An 18570-nucleotide genomic window follows, 5' to 3' on the forward strand; every position below is an offset into this window, starting at 1 on the left:
GTGGAAAACCAAAGGAACTGATGTTTATTTTGTCAAAAATTTAAATTTTCTGTAGCACACTATTTAATTTAATCTGTCTAGTCAGTTTATTTAAACAACATAATTACATGGAGCCTAGAATAAGGGTAAGAACTTATTATTCTGTATAGCTTAATGTAATACCTGATACATTTCAGAATATTTGGGGAAGAAAATAAAAAAGCATTTTCAAAGCTCCTTAAGGAGACTGGGAAAATATGTGGAACTATTAAACTTCCCCAACTGGGAAATTCCTGATATTCTCTCAAGCATTAGGGACTCCCAATTTAAGAAGTCAACCCCTCGATCTTGAGGCTTGCCCTTATGAAATTTATTTCTGTAATGGAGACGCTAAGCCTACTCATAATTATGCCTAAAAGTCACCCACAGAAAAACTTTTTTGCTGCTCAGATGTGACATTTCTCTCTAACCAATTCTGCAAATGAACTCACTTCCCTCCCCACTAAGTGGGACATGACTCCCAGGATATAAGTCTCCCTGGCATCATGGGTTTCACTGATTTTTCTTATTAAATGAGTTGCAACATCTATCCATAAGTCTTCAACTTTCAAAAAAATGGGATCAACTTGAGTGAAAAATTTCTCATATTTTTAAAACTTTAATCCTCTTTTGATGATTTTACAGCATCATCAGGATTTTCAGTGTACCATGAAACAATAGTAAGAGTATAAAAGATAAAGATATTAAAGAAATTTTCACTCACCCAAACACATATCCTTAATATCAATCACCTTTATGTCAATTTATTTATTTTTCTCTTATAAAATAAAAAGGAAAAGAAAGCCCAATTACTTGAACTTTGAATTCCCAAAATACACCTGTTTATAAGCAAATTATATTTCCCATGATTAGTCTATTTCCTCCTAGAGAGTTTTCTTACCCAGCCCCCTGGCTGCAATATCAGTAGCAAAGAGTACTGCAGCTCTCTTGCGGATAAATTCATTATAGACTTCCATTCTTCTCATCTGCTGCTGTCGACCATGGAGGGCAAGGATTGAAATACCAGGACGTAGCCGGCAGAACACACGGTACAGATACTGAACCTGAACATTAACAGAAAAATGAGTTTGGTACTCCTGGATGCCAGCAGTAAATTAAGCTTATGAGATACAGCAAAACTATTTTAAGGAACACATATTTCACAAATACAAATTTTTTTTATTTTAAATATATACAAGAGAAAAAGAAATGAGGTCTAAAGTTGTGGCCTTCAAGCTTTTTGGCTTATTTCTTAAAAGAATTTTGGGGAAAAAAAATGTTCCTTAACATTGTTAAGTTGACACCTAAAATCTTTCCAAATTTAAGCTATTGCAAAGGAAGTAATTTTTGATATATTATACATACTGATGTTTAAAAATAAATACAAATAGAGGTGATGGTAATATAATAAGGCGAAAGTAATTAACAGCACTGAATTATGTTTGTGATTGTGGTTGAAAGGGAAGTTTTAGAGTCAAGTATTTCATTAGAAGGAAAGCTGGAGGATAAAACATGGGACTGTATAACACAGTGAACCCTGTAGTGTATCATGAAGGTGACCTATAGCACAAAGTTAAGAATGTTCTTACATGAACTAGAACAAATGCATGTCACTATTACAAAAGTTAATAATGGAGTGGTATATGGGAAAAAATACACCTAACGCAAACTATAGACTTTAGTTAACAGTAATATTATAATAGTCTATCAAACGTAAAAAAGGTACCACACCAATGCTAAGTGTCAATATTAGGGGGGGTTATAATGGGTATGGGGCTTTTATTTTCAGAGTACTGAAAATGTTCTAAAATTGATTGTGCTAATGAAAGTACAACTCTGTGATTATACTAAGAGCCACTGATTATATATATTTGATAAACTGTATGGTGTAGCAATAAAACTGCTTAAATAAAAAATAATATCCCAGTGCCTCCCATGCAAAAATACTAATAATAATAATAAAACCAGACAACCACTTATCTTCTCCAAAAACTGGGGAAAACTCACCTGCATATTTATCATTTCCAAAGCTCTAAATTTAAAATCAATCTACTATATAGCCAACAACTATACATAGCATTGAGAGACAAGATCAAGTTTTCTTATGTATCCCTGAATCCCTGATTTCTAGCACATGGCTAATATTAGTATTATTGACTACATAAAGAAAAGATAAAGAAGGGTATGGGAGGGGGCAATTAATTCTGAAAAGGGAACTGAGTAATGTCAGAAAAGGACTTTTAGGTCTAATTTGAGCTTAGCCTTATAGGATACTAAATATTTCCCCATCTTAAGGGTGAAGATTTACAGGGAGGTATTCCAGACAGAGAGATTAACATGAAAAAAGACACAAGGCATCGAAATAAATGGCATATTCATATCTGATATGATGGAGGACAGTATGTGGATCAAATAATAAAAATTTGCTTAACCTAGCCATTCAATTGTTTGTTCTAAGAGTATTCATTGAGGACTGCTATGTTCCTAGTATTGAGCCAGATGCTAACAATTCTGAAACAAAGACAGATAGTTTCTATCCTTATGGAGCCTAAAGGCTCATCCAGAAGTTCCCTTAGAACAAAGTTACAAGTTCTCACCATCTACAGCTCCTTCATCATACCCAGCATTATTCTTAAACAGGGCAAAAATTACTCCTTATCTGCAGGCATTTGATATTTCAAAAGGGATAATTCAACATGAATAAATTCAGAAAGAAAGAAACATTTGGTACCTCTTTACAACTGGAGAAAAATACAATACTCTTCTTCTTCAGATGGCTTCTCAAAAAGGAATATAGCACGCTTATTTTTTGCTGCAGCTCACAAATTATGTAGTTCTGTTCCAAAGTGGCAGGGGTGCTTATAAAATTAAAAGGAAAAAAAACATTAAAAATCTGCCTTGTTGGTAACGTTGAAATCCTGAACCCTCTCCCCCCGCTCCCCCCAAAAAAGTCACTTAAATTTTAACAGTAATTCACATCTCTTAAATGAATCCTCCTCCCACATAAAAGAATTTTTCTTTTCTATTGTCCCTCAGGAAATGAATTCAATACAAGATTCAAGTACATTCAATACCCTTACAAATACATATATATATTTGTAATACACATGACAACAGTTGTTGCCTCTGAAAGGTGTCAGGGCTTGACTATGAAGGGGCATGAGGAGACTTCTTGGGTTGATGGTAACATTCCACGTCTTATTAGGGATTTAGGTTGCAGAGGTATACACAATTGTGAAAATTCAGAAAATGTATACATAAGATTTGTGCACTTCATTGTATGTAAATTTTACATTAAAAAAATCTACAGAAATATTGAACTCTAGTTAGTGATAAGCGCACTTAAGAATTTAGGGGACAGTGTGCTGATGTCTTTGAAATTTACCTTGAAATGGATCAAAAATAAGATGGGGTGATGTATGCTTAGAGGGAAGAATAAATGGACAGTAAATGGATGCCACCATCAGGTATCATATAAATTGCTTGGTATATGAGGTTTACTGTAAAATTCTTTTAATACGCCTTTAACCTTTGACCTAGCAAACCCATTTTTAGGATTCTATTACAAAAATACTGATAATTTATTTCTGCTCTACTCTTTTTTCTTTCCTGCTGTGTGCTTTGAGATTAGTTTGTTGTTCTTTTTCTAGTTCTTCCCAGTATGCAGTTGGGTCTTTGATTTTAGCTCTTCTTTTTTAATATAGGTGTTTAAAACAATAAATTTCCCTCTCAGTACTGCATTCACTGCATCCCACAGATTTGATATGTTATATTCTCCTTTCATTTGTCTTAAGATATTTACTGATTTCTCTTGCAATTTCTTCTCTGACCCACTGGTTGTTTAAGAGCGTACTGTTTAATCTCCATAACTTTGCAAATATTCCAGTCCACTGCCTTAGTGATTTCCAGCTTCATTTCACTATGATCAGGGAAAATTCTTTTAAAATTTATTAAGACCTGTTTCATACCCCAACATGGGTCTGTCCTGGAGAACAGTCCATGAGAACTTAAGAAGAATGTGTATCTGTGCAGTAGTGTCCTGGAAAAGTCTGTTAGGTCTATTTCATGTATCATTTTATTAAACATCTTTGTTTTCTTATTAATTCTCTGTCTAGATATTCTATCTGTTGATGCTAGTGGTGCACTGAAGTCTCCAAATATTATTGCAGAGACATCACTTTCTCCTTCAGTGTTGCCAGTGTCTGCCTCATGTACTTTAGTGCACCCTGGTCAGATGCATAAATATTTACAATTCTTATTTCTTCATGGTGGATTTTCCCATTTATTAATATATAGTGCCCTTCTTTGTTTCTCTTAACAGTTTTGCATTTGAAGTCTGTTTTGTCTAATATTAGTATAGCTACCCCGCTCTTTTCTGCTACTGTTTGCATGGAATATCTTTTTCCATACTTTTCCTTTCAATCTGTGTGCTTGGGTCTCAAGTGAGTCTCTTAAACACAGCAGATACATAGGTCCTATTTTTTCCCCCTTCACCAATTTATGTCTTTTCACTGGGGAGTTTAATCCATCAACATTCAATATTATTACTGTAAAGGCAGTACTTTCTTGAAGCATTTTATCCTTTGGCTTTTATATGTCATATTTTAAAGTCTCTCTTTTTACCAGTTTTAGTTAACCTTACTGATATTCCTCATTTCTACATCCTCCAAATTTCTCTCTCCAGTCTTTTACTATCAGCCTGTCACACTCCCTCTAGTATTTCTTTTAAGGAAGTTCTCTTGTTAACAAACTTTCTCAGTTTATTAAGTTTATCTTTAAAAATTCTCCCTTATTGATGAAGGACAGTTTTGCTGGATAAAAAATTCTTGGCTGGGTGGGCCGCGGTGGCTCAGCGGGCAAAGTGCTTGCCTGCTATGCCGGAGGACCTCGGTTCGATTCCCGGCCCCAGCCCATGTAACAAAAAAAACGGAGAAACAGAATACAATAAAAAACAAGAAAATGTTTAAAAATGTTTCCCTTTCTTCCTTCCTTCCTTCCTTCTATCCTTCCTTCCTTCTCTCTGTCTTTCCTTAAAAAAAAAAAAAAAAAAAAAAAATTCTTGGCTAACAGTTTTTTCCTTTCAGTATGTTATATATGTCATACCTCTACCTTCTTGCTCCATGGTTTCTGATGAGAAATTCGAACTTAACCAAGCTTCCTTTGTATATGATGAATCATTTTTCACTTGCTGCTTTCAAGATTCTCTCTTTGTTTGTGGCATTTGACAGTCTGATTAGTGTTTTGGAGTAGATCTATGTGGATTTATTCTCTTTGGAGAATGCTATCCATCTTGGACCTGTAAACTGAAGCCTTCCCTAAGAGTTGGGAAATTTTAGACCTTTATTTCCTCAAATATTCTTTCTGTCTCTTTCCCCTCTCTTCTCCCTCTGGGATACCCATGAGGTGATTATTTGTGTGCATCATGTTGTCATTCAATTCCCTGAACCCTGCTCAAATTTTTCCATTATTTCCCTGTATTAGCTAGGGTTCTCTAAAGAAACAGAATCAGAAGGAAATATCCATAGACAGAAAATTTATAAAAGTGTCTCACATAACCGTGGGAACGCAGAGCCCAAAATCCATAGGGCAGGCTGTGAAACTGACAACTCTGATGAAGGGACGAACTCCACAGGAGAGGCTGGCTTCGCCGGCTTCTTCTTAGTCCTCCTTAAAAGCCTTCCAGTGATTAGATTAAAAGTCACTCATTGCAAAAGACACGCCCCTTGGCTGATTACAAATGCAATCAGCTGTGGATGAAGCCAACTTGATCCTGACTTAATTCTATGAAATGTCATCATAGCAACAGACAGGCCAGCACTTGCCCAACCAGACAAACAGGCACCACCACCTGGCCAAACTGACACAAGACTGACCATGACATTTCCCCTATCTATTCTTTAACCTTTAAGATTTCAGACAGCCTAACCTTTAGTTTGCTGACCCTTTCTTCTGCCTCTTCAAATCTGTTGTTGTGTCTCCACTGTAATTTTTCTGTCCTCTATTGTGCTTTTCATTCCAAAAAGTTATTTTTTTTCCTGCTTTCAAATTGTTCTTTATACAGACCAGTCTCTTCTTTATATTCTTTATCTTTATATTCATTTATCTCTTTTGCCACATTTTCCTTCATCTCCTTAAACATCTTCCTTCATCATTAGTTAGTTGTTTCAACTCCTACATCTCATCTGAAGTTTTAGTTTGCTCCTTTGACTGGACCATATCTTCCTATTTCTTAGTGTGACTTGTGATTTTTTTTTTTTTTTTTGCTGTTGTCTAGGCATCTACTTTTCTTGATGAGTTTATTCTAGAAGTAATTTTCTCTCTCTTGCCTAGAGTTTACTTGTTGACAGGCCTTGTGCTATTACACTTGGTTTAACTTATTCAGGACCTTTAGAATAGCTCATGATTTTACAGATGAGATTTTTTTTCAGCTCTTATTTATCTGATTCTTAACCTGAATATATATATATGATATGATTTCTGAGATTATACTGTTTCTGTAATTGTTTCACCCACAGGAAAAAGTTTCCTTTTCCCTCTTTCTCCTCTGGGAATGCTGATCTATTATGTTTGGTTCTGATCTGCCTCTATATGTTTTCAACACTCTTTTGTTACCTCTAGTTAGTTTGACCCTAGAGGGACCCCCAGAAAGGACTATCCAAGTCCATTTTTCCCAGTTAAAACATGTCCAGAATCCACAAAGAGAGTGTAGATCAGTTCCAATGTGCCCAGGGGAGGAGATCTGGAAGGATGCCAATCTTCTCTATGACATCTCATGACCCTGTGCTTTTCTGTACTGTCTAGCAGATAGCTTTCTTCAGCCAACTGTTCCCTACAGTTCTAAAGTGGTACTATGCCAACCTCACACCCTATACAAAAGTTAATTCAAAGTGGATCAAAGGCCCAAACATAAAAGCCAGAACCATAAAACTCTTTGAAGAAAATGTAGTGAAGCATCTGCAAGATCTTTTGGTAGGTAATGGTTTCTTAGACCTGACACCCAAAGCATAAGTAAGGAAAGAAAAATTAGTTAAATGTGACCTCCTCAAAACTGAGTGCTTTTGTGCCTCAAAAGTACTTTGTTTAAGAGGGTGTAAAGGCAGACTACTCAATGGGATAAAATATTTAGAAACTCATATCTGACAAAGGTTTAATATCCACAACATATAAAGAGATCTTACAACTCAACAACAAAAAAAGACAACATAATCAAGAAATGTGCAAAACACCTGAAGAGACATTTTTCGAAAGAGGATATATAAATGGCTAAAAAGTACATGAAAAGATGCTCAATATCACTAGTTTTTAGGGAAGTGCAAATGAAAACTATAATGAAATATCATCTCACGCTACTAGAGGAGCCACAATTTAAAAAGCAGAAAACTACAAGTGATTCACCATCACTGGGAATGTAGAATGGTGCAACCCCTGTGGAAGACAGTTTGGTGGTTCCTCAGGAAGTTAACTATAAAACTGTCATATGATCTGGCAATTCCACTACTAGCTATACACTCAGAAGAACTGTAGGCAGGTATATAAACAGACATTTGCACCCCGATGTTCACAGCAGCATTATTCACAACTGCCAAAAGATGGATGCAACTCAGGTGTCCATCAACCAATGAATGGACAAACAGAATGTGGTATATCCATGGAAGGGGCTATATTCAGCTATAAGGAAAAATAAACTCTTGACACAGGTGACAACACAGATACAAAAAGACCATACGTCCAGTGAAATAAGTCAGATACAAAAAGACAATATTGTATGATCTCACTAATACGAAGTAAATATAATTAGCAAACTCACAGCATTAATATGTATAACACAGGTCAAAATACAATAGAATGAGGGCAGGGAATGGGGAGTTCATACTTTATTTGTGCAGAATTTGCAATAAGGTTGATTGTAAATTTTTGGGAATGGATAGAGGTGATGGTAGCACATTATAGTGAGAGTAATTAACAGTGATGATAAGTGGGTGTATTTGTGATTGAAAGGGAAAGTTTAGGGTTGTGTATGTCACTGCTAAGAAAGACAGAGGTTGAAACATCGGACTAGATAATAAAGTGAATCCTCCTATGAGTAAAATGTTCTAAAATTTATTATGGTGATGAAAACACAACTCTGTTTATATACTAGAAGACACTGATCATACATGTCAGATAGATTGCATGGTATGTGCATTTATCTCAGTAAAACTGCTTTAAAAAAAAAACTCATATGAAAGGATAAGGGGCTCTGAAAGCCAAAACCACCTTGAAAAAGAAGAATAAAGTTGGAACACTCATACTTCTTGATTTGAAAACTTATTTAAAACCCACAGTAATCAAAACAGTGTGGTATTAGCACATGCACAGATATACAGAACCATGGAATCAAACTGAAAGTTCAGAAATGAATCTTCACATCTATGGCTATTTGATTTCTGACAAGGGTGCAAAGTCCATTCAATAGAGGAAAGAATAGTCTTTGCCACAACGGTGCTGGGAAAGCTGGATGCATCTATGGAAAAGAATGAAGGTGGACCCCTACCTCACACCATATACAAAAATCAACTCAAAAGGGATCAAATACCTAAATATAAGAACCAAAACTATGAAACTCCTAAGGAGAAAACAAAGAGAAGTATCTTCAGGACCTTTTGTTAAGTAATAGGTTCTTAGTCTTTATATCAAGAGAATGTGTAATGAAGGGAAAAATTAGATAAATGGGACCACATCAAAAGTAAAAACTCTGCGCAACAAAGGAGTTAATCAAGAAATTAAAAAGACAGCCAACAAAGTGGCAGAAAATACTTGGAAACAATATGTCTGATTAAGGATTTAATATCTGGAATATATAAAAACAAAATTCTACCCAAAGTAGGGTTTATACCAGGAATACAAGGATGGCTCAACACAAGAAAATCAATCAACACAATATAACATATTAACAAATCGATAGGGAAAAATCACATGATCAAATAGATTGAAGCCAAAAAAAACATTCAACAAAATTCAGCATCCTTTTCTGATAAAAACACTTCAAAAGGTAGGGACAGAAGGAAATGTCCTCAATATCATAAAGGGAATTATATGAAAAACCCACAGGTAGCATCATACTTAGCCTGAGAGAATGAAAGTCATTCCCCTAAGATTGGGAACAAGACAAGAATGCCCACTGTCACCACTATTATTCAACATTGAACTAGAAGCACTAGCTAGAGTGATCAGGTAGGATAAAAAAAAATTAAAATGCATCCAAATAGGAGAGGAAGAAGTGAAACTTTCATTATTTGCAGATGACATGATACTATATTTGGAAAACCCTGAGAAATCTACAACAAAGCTACCTAAGCTAAGAAACAAATACAACAAAGTGGTGGTTTACAAGATTAATGTAAAAAAATCAATAGTGTTTCTATATACAGTTGTGCTGGTTTGAAGGATTATGTTCCCCAAAAAAGCCATGTTTTAAATCCTGATCCATCATGTGAAGGCAGCCATTTCCTTCAATACCTATTCAGCACTATAGTTGGAAATCTGATTAGATTATCTCTACAGAGATGTGGCATGCCCAATTGTGGGTATTAACCATTGACTGGACGGAGATGTCATGCCTCCCATTCCATGTGGGTCTTGATCAGTTTACTGGACTCCTTTAAAACAGGAAACATTTTGGAGAGAGAGAGAGAGAGCTACCAGAACAACTAGAGCCCCCACAGCCAGAGACCTTTGGAGATGAAGAAGGAAAACGCCCCCAAGGGAGCATCATGAAACTTGAAGCATGGAAAGAAAGCTAGCAGATGTCGCCATGTTTGCCAAGTGCCTTTCCAATTGAGAGAGAAACCCTGAACCCCATCGGCCTTCTTGAGCCAAGGCATCTTTCCCTGGGTACCTTAGATTGGACATTTCTATAGCCTTGCTTTAATTTGGACATTTTCACATGTAAACTTGCAACTTAATAAATTCCCCCTTTTAAAAGTTATTCTGGGGTGGGCCACAGTGGCTCAGCAGGCAGAGTTCTCGCCTGCCAGGCCAGAGACCCGGATTCGATTCCAGATGCCTGTCCATGAAAAAAATCAATCAATCAATAAATAAAAGCCATTCTGGGGCAGGTAATGGTGGCTCAGTGGCAGAGTTCTCACCTGCCATGCCAGAGACCAGAGTTTGTTACCCAGTGCCTGCCCAGGTAAAAACATAAATAAATAAATAAATAAATAAATAAATAAGCTGTTCTGTTTCTGGTATATCCCATCCCAGTGCCTGCCCATGTAAAAAAATAAAAAAATAAATAAGCCATTTTGTTTCTGGTATATCCTATTCCAGCAGTTAGCAAACTAGGAGAACAGGTAATGAACTAATAGTGGAGACACTTAAGGACACTTGAGGTATGCAAGCTCAGCATACCTCATCTCAGCACTCACAGCTCAGCTCAAATGTTTGGAGAAGAAGAAGGAATCACCCTGGGGAAACTCTTTGGAATCTAGAAGCCAGGAAGAAGGCCAGCAGACATCACTGTGTATCTTCCCACTGATAAATACACTCAGATGAAAGCTTTCCTTTGAAGAACTATAAATTTGTAACTAATAAATCCCCTTATTAAAAGCTGGTCCATGGGTGGGCCATGGTGGCTCAGCAGGCAGAGTTCTCCAGAAACCCTGATTCAATTCCTGGTGCCTTCCTATGAAAAAAAAAAAAAACCAATCCATCTCTGGTGTGTTGCATTCTGGCAGCTTTAACAAACTAAAACATTGCTTTATATATATATATATGTATTTTACAATTTAAAAAAAAAGTTGATATAGAAACTCTACAACTTAACATCAAAAATCCAATTGAAAAATGGGCAGAAGACATGACTAGACTCTTCTCCAAGAAGATATACAAATGATCAACAAGGACATGTAAAAATGTTCAACATCATTAGCCACTAAGGAAATGTAAAATACCATAGTAAAATACCATTTGACATACACTAGATGGCTACTATTAAAAAAATGAAAAAAAGTGCTGGACTCACTATCCTCCCCTCTACATGGGATATGACTCCCATGGGTGTAAATCTCCTTTGCAATGTGGGACCTGACTCCCAGGGATGAACCTGGCCTTGGCATCATGAGATTGAGAAAGCCATCTTGACCAAAAGGGGCAAGAAAGAAATGAAACAAACTAAAGTTTTAGCTTCAAATAGCATCAAGAGGTTATCCTGATAGTTATTCTTATGCATTATACAGATATTCCTTTTCAGTTTTTGGTCTATTGTAGTGGCTAGAGGGAAGTACCTGAAACTGCTGAACTGTGTCTGAATAGCCTTGATTCTTGAAGTAGACTGTATAACTATATAACTTTTAGAATATGATTATGTGATTATGAAAACCTTGTGTCTGATGCTCCTTTTATCCAGGGTATGGACAGATGAGTAAAAAACAAGGATAAAAAATATATAAATAATAAGGGGGACAAAGGGTAAAAAATTGGGTACACTGAAATACTAAAGGAAAATGAGAGGGAGGGGTAAGGAGTTTGGGACATACACGTTTTTATTTTTGTTTTTATGTCTTTTTCTAGAGTAATACAAATGTTCTAAAAATGGTCATGGTGATGAAATCCCAACTATGTGATGTTATTGTGAGCCACTGATTGTATACAATGGATAGACTATATGTGTGTGAAGATTTCCCAATAAAAATATATATTTTTAAAAAGTGATGGAGAAGATATTGCGAAATAGGGACACTTGCTCATGTCAGTGGGAATGTAAAATACTCCAGTCACTGTGGAAAGCAATTTGGGAATTTCTCAGAAAGTAAATACAGAATTACAATATGACCCAGCAATTCTGTTTCTAGATATATACTCGAAAGAACTGAAAGCAAGAACTCAAAAAGATATTTTCACACCAACGTTCATGCAGCACCATTCACAATTACCAAAAGATTACTACAACCCAAATGTCCATCAACAGATGAATGAATAAACAAAATGTGGTACACCACATTAGGACAGTAATTAGCCATGAAAAGGAATGAATTGCTAATACATGAACCATGAAGACATCATGTGGCATGAAATAAGCCAGACACAAAGGATAAACATTGCATGTTCTCACTGACATTACAGAATTAGAATATGCAAATTTACAGATTCAGAAACTAGAATATGGCCAGAGGGCAGGTTACAGGTGGGCAAGAAGGGCTTAGCACTTAATTGGCACAGAGCTTCTATTTGGGCTGATAGAAAAGTTTTGATAATGGGTGATGGTAATGGTAGTACAACATTGTAAATGTAATTAAGACCACTGAACTGTATACATGAAGTAGTTAAACTGTGAAATTTTAGGTGGTATATATGTTACCAAAACAAAAGTTTTAAAAGCCATGGAAATACATAATGCAAAAAGTGGCCCCTTATGTAAACTATGAACTATAGTTAATATAATTACAATACTCTGTCAATTGTAACAAAGGTACCACATTAATGCAAAATGTTAGTAATAGGGAAAATGGAGTGTGTGATGGGGTAAGGAGAGTAAATGAGAACTTTGTTCTTTCTACATGATTTTTCTGTAAAGCTACCACTACTCAGAAAACAAAACGAAAAAATAAAATCCTTCAAAAAACATGAAATGTAGAGGTTTGGAAAAATTAATATTGAGAGAATCTTTCACTAGTAAATCTGCACTAAAACAAATATTTAAACAAATTATTTGAGCAGAAGAAAAGTTTTCAAATGGAACCATTATTATGTAATCAGAAATAAAATACCAGAAAAAGTAAATATGTGTGTAAGTCTAAATAAACTTTTATGACTTCACACAATAATTACAAAGGCTTATGGATATTAAAACATATGGAATTAAAATACTTGACAAGGAAGGCACGGGAGGAAAGGGGAACAATAACATACATCAAATGTAAAAAAACTAAACCCTCCAAATTAAAAACTAGAGATTATCAAACCAGATACATTAAAAAAAAAACAAAAACAGAACTATATGCTGTTTACAAAGGCAAACCTAAAATACATGGGTATAAAAAATGCAACAAGTAAAAGGACAGAATAAAATCTACCATGCAAGCACTAACCAAAAGAAAATTGCAATAGTTTGCCTCACATCAATCAAACTAGACTTTAAAGCAAAAGTATTAGTATAGAGGAAGATGAGTATCTCATAATGATTAAAGATTCAAACTGAGAGGAAATGTGTTTGAGCCTAAAAACATAACTCAAAATTCCTACCTCATAGTAGGAATTTTTCAGAATAACAAGTTATTTTAAAATACCCTGCATTCAATCAAGAAAAACAAAAATTCCATAAAGCTATGTTTTCAAAATAATATCCATCATTTATACAAGTCATATTTTATTCATAATAGTGATATGCAAATCTCTATGGCCCAAAGTCAACCATTTTCTCTAAAAATAAAAAAAAAAGTCATCAAAATACCATTTCTCTACATTCACCAAAATAAAGAAAACAAGTGATACATTTTTCGTTTTTCTAAGTATACTCTGACATACAATTTCAAAGAGCTACTAATTCTCTTCTTAATTTATTTTTCTGGCCCTTCACAAACTTGAGAGCAAATATATAAGCAGACACTTTAGAACTCCTTAAAACATTCTGACTATAATCTCTCAGGGTATATTAAACAAATTAATTGAAGATTGCTAAAGGGGAAAATTCAGTAATGAAATTCACACCAGTTTTGCTTCACAGGGTACTTCTAGTGAATGTGAAATTACAGAGTACCTCAGTAATTATCGTATAACCTGTTTTGTAAATTACATTGAACATCTGCCTTTAAAATGTTTCTGCAAGTCATATTTTTATAAATGATATTTATAATTATCATTTGTGAAATAAAAATAACTTTACATTCAGTTTTTTAAACTAACTTTATCACCTACAATAATAACTATTTTCCACAGAAAGTGGAGTTAGGAATTAAATATACAATTAATTTACACTTTATAAAAGGTTTAGAGACTATCTAATGATTGAAAACATTGGGGATTTTCTTCCTTGGGGATTTTCTTCCTTATTTTCCCTTTCCTGTTCTCTTAAAGACACTGCTGAGTTTTGAAAATAGTCAGAAGGCAAACAGCAAAAGAAACAAAGAAGAAAGTCAAAAGACCTGCATCTTATTTTCCCCCCAACTACATTTTAGGACATGCTGCATTTGAATATTCCCATATCTAAGAGTGTATCCAGAATGTGAGTAACTTCAATTCATGTATTTGCTGCACTTTGCACGTGTAATAATAACAAAAACATAAAACAGTGTTAATTTTCTGGAAAAGTAATATTAATTTAAAATATCAAATTCTCAAACCTAAGAAGAGAATGATGGTTTTTTGATTGAATCAAAAATGGTTTCAAATACTGCATACCTGTATTTTGCTTTCTCATGAACCCAGACATACTCAGGATTTTTCAAACTCAAGCGTGCAAGGTCCTTCACAGATTTGGTTTGTGTTGCTGAGAAAAGCAAAGTCTGACGTTCCTTGGGAAGATTTTCAATAATAGCATTCATGGTATCAGCAAAGCCCATATCCAAGATTCTATCTGCTTCATCAAGAACTAAAATGGGAAAATGCAAATTGAGCTAGAATATTTAAAACATACATTAGAATAAAGGCAATGTGGTATTCTAGATTGGATTCTAAACAGGAAAAGAGCATTAGTGGGTAAACTGGAGAAATCCAAATAAAAGCAAAAGTTTAACTGATAGCAATGTACCACGGTTAATCTCTTAGTTTTAACAAAAGTATCATGTAATGTAAGATGTTAACACTAGAGGACTATGGGTAAAGGAAATATGGGAACTCTCTGCTCTACAACTGCAACTATTCTGTAAAATTTTAAATTATTCTAAAATAAGAAGTTGATTTTTTTTTTAAACACACATTAGGAAATATCACCAAGTAGAAAGAAGCTCCTAAAAAAACACCAATCTGACCTTTGAAGTTATAAGAAATAACTTAAAAATAAAATTTAAAAAGGGTCGTAGGCAAGGTGGGGGGAGTGACCAACAGGTAGAACACAGGGCCTTTTTAAGGCAGTGAACCTATTCTGTATGATATTGTAATGATGGATACATGACATTAAACATTTTTCAAAACCCAGAGAACTGCGCAACACAAAGAACAAATTCTAATGTACACTGTTATTTTACTTTGGTTACCAATATCAATACCAGTTCATCAATTGTAAAAGATATACCACACTAATGCAAGATTTCTATAATAGAGGAAAATGGAGGGGCATACTAGAACTCTGTACTTTCTACTCAATTTTTCTGTAAACCTAACACTGCTCTAAAAATAAACTTCATTATTTAAAAAAAAAAAAAAACTCTTAGCAGTACCTAATATGGAAAGGCCTAATTTCATATTAAGATTATGTATATTCTTTAATTTCGACAATGACAAAAAAGTAGGTCTCCTTGTACTCTCTTTTTTTTCCCCTACTTGTACTCTCAGGACTTAGAAGCCATATGGCAAAAAATTTTTTACAAGTTATTGCTCAGACTGTTTTTAATCATAACATTTATCCAATACAGCATTTCTATCATTAAAATTTATGAGTTCTCTCTCCTAAGCATAAGGTTTTTCATTAGAAATTCATGAGACTCACCTAACATTTGGAGATTGGTAGCATGAAAACATATTGTTTCATCCATGTGCTGAAGAAGCCGACCCGGTGTGCAAACAAGTATATTTATGTGGTTGATCCTTTCCGCTTCATGTTTCAGATCCTAAAAACAGTTGTTTCTTCTTATTATACAGACATATCACCCTAAGCAGCCTGTGTACCAAAACTATAAAAGCCATCTGTATGTGGCATTTCATCATAGCAGTTTAGATACTCTAGAAATAAACATAATTTCTCCCTTCTGTTTCTGCAGTGTATCCAAATTCCTGGGCTTAAAAAAAAAAAGTTCTTATAGGCAACCTAAAGAGCTTGGAATTCCTCTAGATTCTTACTGATACCCAGGATTTTGAGGCCAAGAAAAATCATCATCGGTTGAATGCTTTAAGTCTAGATTTCCTATTAGGTCAGGCTAAAATATTGGAATTACTCCCAGTTTGTAAGTCAGGACCCAAGTACACTGAATAGTCTCCTGACACCGCTCAATGGATCTCTTTACACTCATGAAAATAATAACTTCTAAAATGCAGAGTTCAGTTATCTCCTCGAAACAAAAACGGCAGAATGCTGTTAACTATTAAAGTCAGGTGATGGGTACATGAGTTCATGAGGGTTTATGATGGTCCTCTTTCTTCTTTTGTGTTTGCTTGCATATGAAGTCAAGAAGTCAAATGTTTATCCTCATAGTTTAGATGAAACTGTAGCAGATACAAGCATTCCTGGTATACGACATAAGGTGGAATACATGTTGAATAAATAAGTTTTACCATAGCCTAAAATAAACATTTCTCAAACTATCTACCTTCCTTTCAACGTTTTGAATTATTCAACTTCTAAAGTAACTCGTTAAAAAGAACTATAATAAGAAATGGAGTTTTTCCCAATGCATATTAACAAACAGATTTACAGGTTAGCCAGAGTAAAGTGGTCTGAGAATCCCCAAACAATTCCAGATACCCTGACAAAATGGACTTTCTGGACCTGCAAAATTGACAAATAGACCAACCAAGGTGCTAGCATTCCATGAGACCCTGCCTATGTGGTTACCTTGTCTGTTTAGGTGAAATCTCCACCTCTTCTTTTTCAACTACCACAGTGTTCTAATATATATTGCAGAGAGGAAAAAGAGGGAGGACAAGGAAAAAGGACAAACCTTTCCACCTATGATGAGACCAGCTGAAAAGTCATGATTCTTTCCCACTTTTCGGAGAACCTCAAAAGTCTGATAGGCGAGTTCTCTTGTAGGTGATATTATCAGAACCCCCAGCCCATCTGTTGAAGTCCACTGCAGACGATATAAAGCTTCCAGCACCTCAAAACAGACAGCAAAGTCAGGTTCACTAAGTTCTTACTGTTTAGTAAATAAGTTAGCTTTTTGATCCCTAAGCCTCAACCTTGCTCCTCCATATCAATGGCAACTTCCAAGCAGAAGACATGAACAGTCAAAACTATTATCCAATTAGAAAGAAAAGATCTTGTTTTTTTTCCATCTTCTCTTTCCTCTATCCACCAGAAGCATCTACTCCCAACTCATGGGAGAAGGAAAAAACAGCCCCATGAAACCAGATTATAATAACATTCATCTGTGTAGCTGTTGTAGTTATAGTGACTAGAATATCTAAGAGTAGAGAAACATTGTTTAAATAAAAAAAGGCTAGGATTTAAGAGAAAGATATGGTTTTGCACGACCTGAAACAAAAACTAATATGATTTTTCTAAGACAATTATTTTGCAGGAATCAAAAATTATCAACTGCATAACTGAAATGTAAGCGGATTCCTAAAAGGCTCTCGTTTTATTGCTATAAAGGACAGGAAAGATGTTAGTGTCTGTGGTAGTTAGATTCAGTTGTCAACTTGGCCAGGTGAGCATACCTAGTTTTGTTGCTACGGACATGAGCTAATGGTACTTGAACCTCATCTGTTGCTGATTTACATCTGCAGTCGGCTAGGAGGCGTGCCTGCTGCAATGAAGGACGTTTGACTTAATTGGCTGATGCTTAAATGAGAGACCACAACGTAGCACAGCCCAAGCAGCTCAGCATTCCTCATCTCAGCACTGGCAGCTCAGCCCAGGCCGTTGGAGGTGCAGAAAGGAGTCACTCCAGGGAAAGTTGTTGGAACCCAGGGGCCTGGAGAGAAGGCCAGCAGAGACCATCCTGTGCCTTCCCACATAAGAAAGAACCTCAGTGGAAAGTTAGCTGCCTTTCCTCTGAAGAACTAACAAAATAAATCTCCTTTTATTAGAAGCCAATCCATCTCTGGTGTGTTGCATTCCGGCAGCTAGCAAACTAGGACAGTGTCCAAGAAAATTCTCAGCAAATGACTAAATCTCCTTAAAATGAGCCTATTTCATTTTACCCTAAACATGTGACACATATAAACACAACTGGCAGCTTTGCAAGAATGAGAGTAGAAAGGACTCTCCACCACTCTTAACAAGAGACTGGGTGCCCACATGACACTGTACCTAGAGAACACAGTGTAGAACAAGATGGCTGTAGATCTCATCTAATGAGACTTGCATTCTAGGCAGGAAAACCCAACATGAAACAACTCTTTATAAAATTAGTTATTCTTATCTGTGTCAAGGGCCATACATGAAAAGCATAGAACGCTATAAAACTGGATAATAGAGAACCTGACTCAATGTGTATAAAATACTTACTGGAACAAGGAAGGCTAAAGTCTTGCCAGATCCAGTTTTGGCAGCTCCAAGTACATCTTTACCTTGCAAAGCCAACCCAATGGTCTGTTTCTGTATCTCAGTTACCAAACGGTACTGGGCTTCTTGCAAACCTGGCAGTGTGGAAGGGAGAATGACACTTTAGAAAATCTCGGCATAAAGGTGTCGCATTTTTGTTGGTTTCCTTGCTTATTTTAACCAATACAACCAGAGTACATTTTAATTTTCAA

The 18570-nt window shown here is 35.4% G+C and overlaps 1 protein-coding gene across 1 annotated transcript in view; it reads right to left on the reverse strand.

Annotated features, from left to right (window-relative positions):
- The window catches only part of DDX10 (DEAD-box helicase 10), a 368946-nt gene that overhangs the window by 317713 nt on the left and 32663 nt on the right, over positions 1-18570 (reverse strand). The window contains exons 3-8 of the mRNA XM_077113037.1: positions 18323-18453; positions 16809-16967; positions 15641-15761; positions 14395-14584; positions 2750-2876; positions 920-1082 (exon numbers count right to left, since the gene is read on the reverse strand). Coding sequence (XP_076969152.1) covers positions 920-1082; positions 2750-2876; positions 14395-14584; positions 15641-15761; positions 16809-16967; positions 18323-18453 — 891 coding nt within the window. The remainder of the gene's footprint in view (positions 1-919; positions 1083-2749; positions 2877-14394; positions 14585-15640; positions 15762-16808; positions 16968-18322; positions 18454-18570) is intronic.

This window comes from Tamandua tetradactyla, chromosome 8 (genome assembly GCF_023851605.1).
Source record: "Tamandua tetradactyla isolate mTamTet1 chromosome 8, mTamTet1.pri, whole genome shotgun sequence".
Classification (NCBI taxonomy): Eukaryota; Metazoa; Chordata; class Mammalia; order Pilosa; family Myrmecophagidae; genus Tamandua; species Tamandua tetradactyla.